The sequence below is a fragment of the Pezoporus wallicus genome, unplaced genomic scaffold (genome assembly GCF_028554395.1).
Source record: "Pezoporus wallicus isolate ANWC-B61680 ecotype Strahan unplaced genomic scaffold, APGP_CSIRO_Pwel_v1 contig_7904, whole genome shotgun sequence".
NCBI lineage: Eukaryota > Metazoa > Chordata > Aves > Psittaciformes > Psittacidae > Pezoporus > Pezoporus wallicus.
Genome location: NW_026639904.1, coordinates 464,334 through 473,889, shown reverse-complemented (window position 1 = coordinate 473,889; position 9,556 = coordinate 464,334). Strand labels below are relative to the sequence as shown.

The following is a 9,556-nucleotide window of genomic DNA, read 5'->3' as shown; positions in this document are numbered from 1 at the left end:
TGCAAAAGCAATGTCATGGCACGCTACAGGTAGACTCTCTTCCACGCACCCGCGCGCACACCAAGCCCCAAAATAAAATGCATCAATATGTAATCTTACAAGTGCTGATTGCCATTAAGGACACTCTTTTTTTTTTCAGCTTAACAAGACAAAATAGTTTCTTAGATAAGAGTACTGGGAACATGCCTCTGAAGGTAGAAGTATGCAGCAGGTCACCTCTTGGAGATTTAATAAAGCAGCTTTCATGTCAATGCAATAAGTATACACACAGAGCCATTTTCTAAACCTCACTAATGATATAGTACAAGTGTTCGTTACCTCTTGGGTCTATGTTTTGCAGCAATGTATACCTGCTGGGTTTGTTGGGGTATTTTTGGTACAGAATGTAACTGCCCTCAGACAGTTTCTGCCCTTTCTGTTAGTCCAAGGTAGGCAAGGAAGGAGTGTTTAGGTGAGGAGGCACCTCCCGGTGCAGTCTCAGGTCTGGGTGGATGGAATGTGAGCTCGTAGTGGTTTTTGGGGAAAAACATTGTTAAAGGAATAAGGTGGGCATACTCTGAGTTCCAGTATTTATCAAAGCACAGGGAAGTGCCATTGATGGCCAAGGCTTTCACTGCCAGGTTTGGCTCTGCCCCGCTGCCATGTGCAGCTGACATTGCCACTGTTTGCAAAGCCTGGGAGGCAGACATAACTGAGAGGGGCGACAGGAGGTTTCTGGAGCTGTTCACTGGTAGGAGCGGACTGGCTTCCTTGGAGGTTGAATACTGGCCCTTCTTCTCCTCTTCAGAGCAGTCCCCATTCTGGTGCTTCTTCACATGGCGGCTGAAGACAAAAGGGTGGGTAGTCTTGAACAGGCACTCGTCACAGCTGAAAGTCTGGCGCGGAGCATGCTTCAGTTTCTTGTGCAAGTTGAGATTGTCTTTGCGTTTGCAGCTGTAGCTGCACTGGTCACAGTGAAAAGGGCGCTCACCGGTGTGGACACGCACATGTTCAATCAGCTTGTTGGCGGTCTTGGACAGGTAGCCACACTGGTCGCACTTGTAATGGTTGCCAAGGCGGTGTTCTCGGATGTGCATCTCCAGCTCCAGCTGATTGGCTTTCACTGTCTGGCAGATCCGACATTTGTACTCCATCTTGTAGTGAGTCTTCAGGTGGCACTCCATCGCTGTGGGGCGGTTAGTGGAGTAGATGCAGAATGGGCACCTGGCAACACAGCAAGGAAAGGCATGGACAGAGAAAAGAGAAGTCACTCAGCTTGAAGACCTGCATTCCTGGTTTAACCCTGTCACTCAACCCCTCTCTGACCTACTGAAGAGGGGAAAAAGGCACTTAGCTCTCCCTGTGGAGCCTCTTTCGAATACTCGGTTCACCCTGACACATTTCTGCTTAGAAGAGTTTTGCCCATCCAATGGCAATAGCACTCACGCATTCCTAGGAAAACACTGATTCACGCTGAAGGAGCATCCCTTTAATCTTCTGGCTTACCTTGGTGGGGAAGATTCTGCAAAGCAGGCCGGGTAGTGCAGAGTGGGTGACTGATTCACAGGTACTTTGTGTAACGACATTCCTAGTGTCTGCACGAAGTCACTTTGGCCATTTTTTCCGTTAAGAAGTGGTTTAAAGTGAGTGTTTACAGATGAGTATGAAAGCAGCTGTTTAAGTAAAGATGGAATAAATTTGTAATACCACATGTACAGCAAAAGCTTAGGAAATTCCTCTTATGTGACCTTGAACAATAGGCTTGCTGGGTATCCTGCTAGGAGCAGCTGAAAGCCAGTCTGTTAAGCCAGTCTGTTAGGATGTTTTGTAGGGATTCCCATTTCTGGGAGTTGATCTAGTCATGCTCAAAGGGGGCCTGTGCTTGGCAGCATTTGCCTACAGCTGCCTCTGCCACGGCAGGAATTGTTCGTGTGTGGGAACAGGATGTGGGCTCTGCTTACTCACAGCGGCAAGCGTCCGGACTGGGGTGGATGTGGCAAAGGGCCTCACCCCTGGTTCCTGAACCAGGAAGGGGCTAGAAGGCTGGAGGAGGGAAGCTTAAAAGCTTGGAAGGAAGCCTGAGCTGACCAAGCCCGTACACCAACAACTCCCAAACATACCTGCTTTTGCTTGATGTAGCTGAGAGGAAACTGGTGAGGACAGCTACTTGCCAGGGATCTCTGCTGTGCTAAACAAAGCTGCTCCCTTCCACAGCTAACTGTGAGCTAAAAGAGCAGGTCTAGATAAAGAAATACAACTGTAACTACAGCACCTGGCTGCTGTCTTACAATTGTCTCCACTGCCGCTGGTCCACATTAACAGTGAGGCAGGTCTGCCAATTGTTTTCTAGCATTTAACATCATTTCCTAGCAGAGATCCTCTCTCTCTCTCTGTGTTTTACCTTGCTACAACTGGTTGCACATACAATTATAATATTAATTACCTGCCAATCAAGAGCACAGTAAGTAATACAGGAGGACAAACAGATACTAAAACATCCAAACACTTTTCCTGATGCACATCAAGCACTCTGATCCAGAGAGGGAGCCTAGCACTGAGGCTGCTAACATAATCAGCTCTATTGCAACAGAGGACTCAGCTGTCTGTGCACATATACCTCTTCTGGGCTGGGTGATCTCTGGATCAGAATCTCAGATTTTGACCTGGAGCAGGAGGAATCATGTTTTTTCCTCTTCCCCCACAGCAAACAGGAGACAGAAAAATACAATTTATTTAGATCTCTTCAGGCTCTTCTGGATGCCTTAAAAAAAAAAAAAAAAAAAATCACAGCTTTTTCTTAGGTGCACCTTTCAAGGCACTCAGTTGTTACTTGAGTTGGGCAGGAATAACTTCTGTAGACTGAGAAGCCCATTCTGTCAGGAAGGCCTGAGTCATAGGTCATGGTTTTTCCTTGATAAATAGAACAGATTCTGTGCAGCTTAACCCAAAGTGCATTAGACAACTGGCCTGTATATCCAAGACAGACATCCTGCTGTTCTGGCACACTACTTGTTTCTCAATCTGGTCATCTTCCCAGATTCAGTCATCACATCTCAAGTGACCACAGATCCCAGTTCATGCAACTACTGAGCTGGAGACCAGATGCTGCCTGGCAAACAAAACCAGTTTTCAAAACCTGCAGTGCAAACTGATTGAGCTACTCATGGTAACGTTAACTGTGGTGTTCTCAGTCACAGTGAACTGAAAACATCAGTTTGCTTAGCAAGAGAAATAGAAGCAGGGAGCCCTGTGCTGAACCCTGCCTGGGCATGAAGTGGTTCTAGCCTCTTTTCCTGCAGCAGCTGGAACACAGAAGAGGGATGTGCATCTTGCATAATTGTCACATTTCCTGCCCACAGAGAGCAAGCATATGGCCCCAGCAGTCCCTCCTTCCCTCAAGGACCCAACTTTGACATAAGGGCACACTCATTCTCTAGAAACACTGTTCTGCACCAACAGACACCATCTCAGCCAAAGCCAAAGGGCTCTTTTTCTTAAAAGAGTGTATTACTTATTACATGTTAATTTATACAACACTAATCATCCTGGGGCATGCAAACCAAAGCAGAAAGCAGCCAAGTTATTAATTCTTGGAGAGGACTGACTTTATTAGAGCCTAAAAGGTTATAACCTTTAAGGGTATAACTTCATACCTAGTTGCAGAGATCGTACAGGGTTTAGTTTCTTTGAGCTAGGGGAAGAATAGAGCCTGCGCTGTGTGCTCTCCTTTGCTCTGATGCCTTGAAAAAAAAGCCCCTCTTAGTCTACAAACAAACACCTCTGTGTAGTGCTCCATCATTCTCTGGAGGACACATCACATATTGTCTCCTGTTTGACTTGAAAAGGGAAAGGATCATGGTTTGCTAAAGCTCTACAACCAGTAGATACTACATCTGCTGTTAGGTTACCCATCTGCTGTAAAGGTAGCAGCCTACACTAAGGACTGGGTTGAGTCACCCCAATAAAAGGAAGCTCCAACTCTGGATTATCAGGCATTTAACTGACCCTTCCTAATTGACTTCCTTCTGTCCTAGCCGCACAGTATTAGAGGTGCTTAACACAGTAAAAGTTTGTGTACTTGCTTTCCTTACTTGAGCCCACCGGTGGGGACAGTGTGGCATTTCTTGTGCTCCAGTAACTGTTCAGGTGTCTTCATGAACTTGTGGCACACATCACACTCGAACATCCGTGTGATCAGGTGGATTTGCAGATGGCGCTCAAACATGTTTTTCGTTTTGCAGACAAAGTTACAGAAAACACATTCGAAGCCTGGAAAATAAAGCAGTAAAATGTATTCCTTATGTTGGGGCCAGACTGACTGCGTAGAAGGTGACGAGTCTCTATTTGTTTAGCAGTGTTTTACCTTTCTCTGACTTCTCTTCAGTGTTCACTGAGGTCTGACTACCAGGCACTACTGAAATGACTAGCAAGTTGTTTGAACCCTTGTTTTTTGGAGTTATGTCTGCATCTTCTTTGCTGTTGGCAGAATCACTCAGTGCTGACAGTGAAGATGAAGATGGACTGTTAGATTCGCTGGGTGTCTTCCTCTCTTCAGCTGAAAAACAGAAGTAAAGAACACTAGTACAGCAGATCAGATGAAATTTCAAAGATCCCATTTTAAATTTCGGAAAAATATATTTAAAGTTAATTCAAACATGCTTATAAACAAGCCTGAAATTAATTAATCTGGTAAAATTAATTTGGTAAATTGCACCTCCTTCCTTTTTATTAGCATTTACAACGATACATCTCTCAGTTTATCCTAGAACTGGGTGTGTCTGTAATGGCAGTGGGAAGGACATGTGCAACTCTACCTCATTACCAGGCTGAAAATATCTCCAGAAAACACTTTGGTTAGCGCAGAGTTCAAAAACAACAAAAACCTTGTGACCTAGAAAGGAAGCAGAGCTTCTGTAGCTTTGGGATGTGGAAACCAAAAGTGCCTACTGGTCCAAGCTAAACTTCCCCTTTTTTCCGCTTATGTGGGTCCAATAGCTAAATCTGGGAGAAAGGGTGAAGGAGAATAATTTCATTCACTGTACTGAGGAGCATCCTCACTAATGATTATAAGAGATAACAGCTTATTTTATTGAAGATAATTAATTTTAAAAATGTTAACTGGATCTAAAACTGAAACCCATTGGTTTCTTTATGTGTGCAATAAATGCATGAAGTTCAAATCCAAACCCTGTCACACACTAGAAATGAAGCAGAGGTGATAGTTATCATATGAGAACTGCTGTGAGCCAACGTGCAAATTATTACCTCCCACCTATGTCTTGGTTTAATCAGAGCTGTTTTAAAAAGAAACTTTCCTACAACTTCATATTCTCCATGTGATCAAAAGCCTCTGCAAACACCAGTCCCTGTGTGCCTAACTTTAAACTGATGAACGGCACCTTTAAGTCTAAGATAAAAATGTAGGAATGCACTAATGAAATCTGATGACCCGAGCTGTCAATAGGGAGGATGACTGGGATATCATATAGAAAGATTCACTGACCTTGGGGACCAGAGTAATAGAAATGGAATGAAATTTAATAGCACAGAGTACAAGGTTATGACCTGGAGGGCCAGTAACAAGAATTTTTGCTACAAATGAGGAGTGCTTAGGTTGGAAACAGTCAAGGAAAACAAAAGAAGAATTTGAGCAGAACATGGGATGAATATGAGCAATCAGGGGAGTCTTCAAGGAAGGTAAATATGATCACAGAATGTTATTGCGTGATTTATTCCCAGTAGCTGCTGCTGTTTTACACTGCCACCACTACTTACTTCACTTCACCATGTACAGCTGTGATTGCATATGTCGAACAGAGATTCTAACAAGAACATATGCAGTGAGGGATTGGTACAGTGAGAAAACTGTGTTTCATCTCAGAAAAGGCTCCATGTACATTTAGAGGGGAGAGGGTCATTCTCTATGAATATACTAAGGGAATAAATACAGTGGTAGGAGGGAAGAAAGGTGGAGGAAGCAAGAGGCGGACTGCTGTTTCAGATAAAGGAGTGTTCTGGCACAAGAACAACGTGCATGTATTCTGCTTCTCAGTAAGACACACTGGAAATTTCTTAAAAGTCCCTAATCTTTAATGCAGAAAAATCTGCAGCTGCCTATCTATAGAAGTAGTTGGTTTAAAACAATTACACTTGTTTGAAGACGTATGCCAACATCCTTACAAACAGGCCTTTTATGACTTGCTAACATCACAGGGTAAGGGACTGGAGTCGAGTGACCCAGAAAATCCATTCTATTTTTCACTCTCTGTATTTGCCATGTGTGTTAAGCACTTGGCTGAATCACCAGCTGAATGGCTTGGTTTGACAGGGTGAAGGAAGAACACGGGAGTTTTTTCCCAGTATAAGTTTTTCACATGTCTACAGGTGGCATTTCTTATTCGCCTTGACTTCCTATATGTGGAGTAAGATGCAAACATTATCGGGGAGCAGTGCTGAGAGCTATGCTAGCATAAAAACCCTTGAGAGCTCTCCAGTACTGTGTTTCTGTAGTTACATTTAACTCATGTATCTGTGAGCACAACAAACTGCATTCTTCTCTCCCTTCTCCATCCCTCCCTGTTTTCCCAATTTTATTCCTGGTAGGACAGGAAAAGCAATTTAGCAATGGAAAAATTGTGCTGGATGCAATTCAGGTTCAGTATTGTCAACAAAATTGCTAGTAGGCTTGTGGCAGCAAAATGCTCCTGCCTGGTGTTGTAAGAGAAATTAATTAAAAGGATTCTAATTTTCTTCTCCTTAAACTATGCCAGACTTCATTAGTTGCACTAAGCATATGGAGCTTGTTTGAAAACTACTATTGCTCTTCTCTTTGGCTATTAAGTGAACAGGGCCAGGGAGAGAACACGTGACTTGTTCTGTTATTTAATATAAAGTTACATTTATGGTATTGCTGAATCACAGTGTCAACTAAACATCCGCCTGAGATTCCAAACTGACAGACTGTGGAGGCAAACACATAGAAGAGTGAAGCTCAACATATTGTGTATTTCAAATTTGCAGCCAGGTATGCACAGTTAGCACTCAAAGTCACCTTATCACCACTGAAGTCAGACCAGGATTTTGATGAAATAGCAAACCAGTCAGAAAAACAAACGAAATATGCTGACTTCAGTGGGGAGGGGATTTGCAGGATAAGGGGAATAGCAAGAATGAGGGCTAAGTAGTCCTTCATTTATTTTACTAAGCCTGAAAATTGATCTGCACTACCAGATTATTTGCCTGGCTGGAGTCCAATTCACTTTAACTTTGAGAGATCAGGCCTTAATTAGCAAGCATTTCAGTGAAAGTAGAGTGCTAATGGGAAGTGTGAAGGTTGCACCTAAAAAGCAAGGAAGAGAGAGATCACTGCAGCTGGGAGAGAGGGATCATCACCTGTGTGCTTGCTGTTGACATGAGCCTTCATATCTGCCTCTTCCATGGTGACAAAATCACATGCTGTGCAGCAAATGGAGAACATCCACTGCTCTTTATCCACATGGAGGGACATATGACTGACAAACTGGACATTCATCTCGGTCTCAAACCCACACACATGACAGCTGCAGGCAGAAGGGAATTCAAGAGTAAGAAACATTAAAGCCCAAACCGCAAACAGAAGCGTACTGCCTTTCCCTGAATCTGCAAGAAAAACTCACTGCACAGATTTTTTCTCTTCCTCACTGTTGAATGTTCACTGCAAAATTCATTTGTCTACTGAGTTGCCTTTGAACTGATGGCCATGCCAGTGTGATTAAGGGCAGGCACAACGCAACAATCCTGTACATGCTATAATGACGCTAAATAATCATAAAGTTAATTAAAAACTACAGATTCCAGATGCTGCGCATCACCTAGCTGATTCCTTTGGGCAATAAGAGGCATTGCAGCTCTGCCAAGATATTTAGTATGGCTGATACACTGACAAACGGAGAGCTTGCTGCACACTCCAGGAGTTATTTTCAAGCCCTGGAATGGTTCCCATGCCAAATTGGGATCTTGTGCAAAACTGCCTGGCAGTTTCAGTGTAAGCAAGTAAAAATGGGTTCAAACATTTCTTATGCTTGACTGCAAAACAGCAGTCATCAGATATGCAAATAATTAGAGGGATACAGATTTCACAGCCAGTGCATAAACACAGGGATATTGAGAGGCAACGGAAAGAACCCTTTAATTTAACTTTCTTTGCAGAGTCCTCCTCTTGCTTTGATTAGGCCATTTAAAACAAGCCAAAAATATTTAAAAAGGCAAAAGCAAAATACTCTAGGGTACTATTTTGCTTTCCTAAGGAGGATGGACTGGATAATCTAATCCAGCAGGTTTTATTCACTTCTTGCTTCTATGATTTTATAATTAAATCTGCCCTTGGCACTTTGACTGAAAGTAAGAGTAATTTGGTAATCTGGTTGGCCACTGGAGTGCAGATCACAGTTTGCAGAGCACACAACATTGTGTGCAACAAGAAGAGTGTCCAAATATCCATTTTATCTGGGAAATTCCTTTTAATTTTTCAGGCAAATGCTCATAAAGGTTTTCTTTCTTTCATCATGGTGGTCACTGGATGTATATACATCTAGCAAATGGAGGAAGTGCGTATATCGATATGAGAATTCTTACTATGTTTTACTATTTGATGGCATAGATTCAGCTAAAAACAATGGAGCTGTCAGAGGCAACTGGAAGCACAGTGCTTTAGATTTGCCATGAACCCATGCAATGGGATGTTTCCAAAGACAAAACTTAAATGAACGTTGCATAAAAAGTTAAAGAGGCTTTTAAGAGTCCAGCTGCCTTACAGAGCTGTTCAGCAAAACCAACCCACACCAACCCCCAGAGTTTCTCCCAGTGGCCAGCCAAGTCAAACAGCACAAGGCAGCCAGCTGGGTTTTGCTACTAAGCTCAAATCAGATATGGGCAAAATAAATAACTTTCATCACAGTTCTGCCCTGTGACACCAGAAGGGTGGCCCTGTCCTTAGGAGGCACATAAGACATTCCAGTTCCAGTGCCTGGTGCACAGCCCCTATCTGGGTCCTCACCTGTAGTAGTAAGGGTGCTTCTTTCCATCGCTGCCTTCAGAAGTGACAGCACTGACAATGTCTTCAGTGTCTGTACTCACCAGCTTCACAGAATGGACGGTCAGGTGCTGGTTCAGATTAGCACGGCACTTAGCAGCATAGGGGCACAAGTGGCATTTGTACTTTCTCTCTTCTGAAAAGAAACAGAAAATCTTAGATGTATACTTCATTTTGAAGCAAGCTACTTTTAAAGCTGCCAATAACCAAGCATGCATTCCTTTGGGCTTCTCCAACCAGCTTTCAGAATGAGGTACTTTGGGGGCTTGGCTTTTTGGAAACTTAGAGGAATTCACAGCAACTACTCAGAAAAAAACTAATTTGGAGGTAGTTTAGGGCTGTTTATTTTTAACTTTCTCTACCATTTGTAGTCAGATAATATAAAACTTTATAAACTGGAAAACTGGGGCAACTGCTGCTCTGAGAGCCACAGAAGAGCCAGTAGAGAAACAGGTCAATAATCTACAACTACTTCCTTTGCCTAGCATCTTTTATTTGATTTTTTTG

The 9,556-nt window shown here is 43.1% G+C and overlaps 1 protein-coding gene across 6 annotated transcripts in view; it reads right to left on the bottom strand.

Annotated features, from left to right (window-relative positions):
- Positions 1-211: 211 nt before the first annotated feature.
- Positions 212-9,556, bottom strand: part of ZNF827 (zinc finger protein 827) — a 105,668-nt gene continuing 96,323 nt past the window's right edge. For 2 of the 6 annotated variants that reach the window (XM_057416727.1, XM_057416728.1), the window contains exons 10-14: positions 9,014-9,185; positions 7,372-7,538; positions 4,343-4,534; positions 4,071-4,248; positions 212-1,203 (exon numbers count right to left, since the gene is read on the bottom strand). In XM_057416727.1, the coding sequence (XP_057272710.1) occupies positions 396-1,203; positions 4,071-4,248; positions 4,343-4,534; positions 7,372-7,538; positions 9,014-9,185 (1,517 nt within the window). In that variant the 3' untranslated portion in view covers positions 212-395. Of the gene's footprint in view, positions 1,204-1,485; positions 1,653-1,793; positions 2,741-4,061; positions 4,249-4,342; positions 4,535-7,371; positions 7,539-9,013; positions 9,186-9,556 lie in introns of those variants that run through there. The other 4 variants (XR_008973075.1, XR_008973076.1, XM_057416731.1 and 1 more) reach the window with 4 other exon arrangements.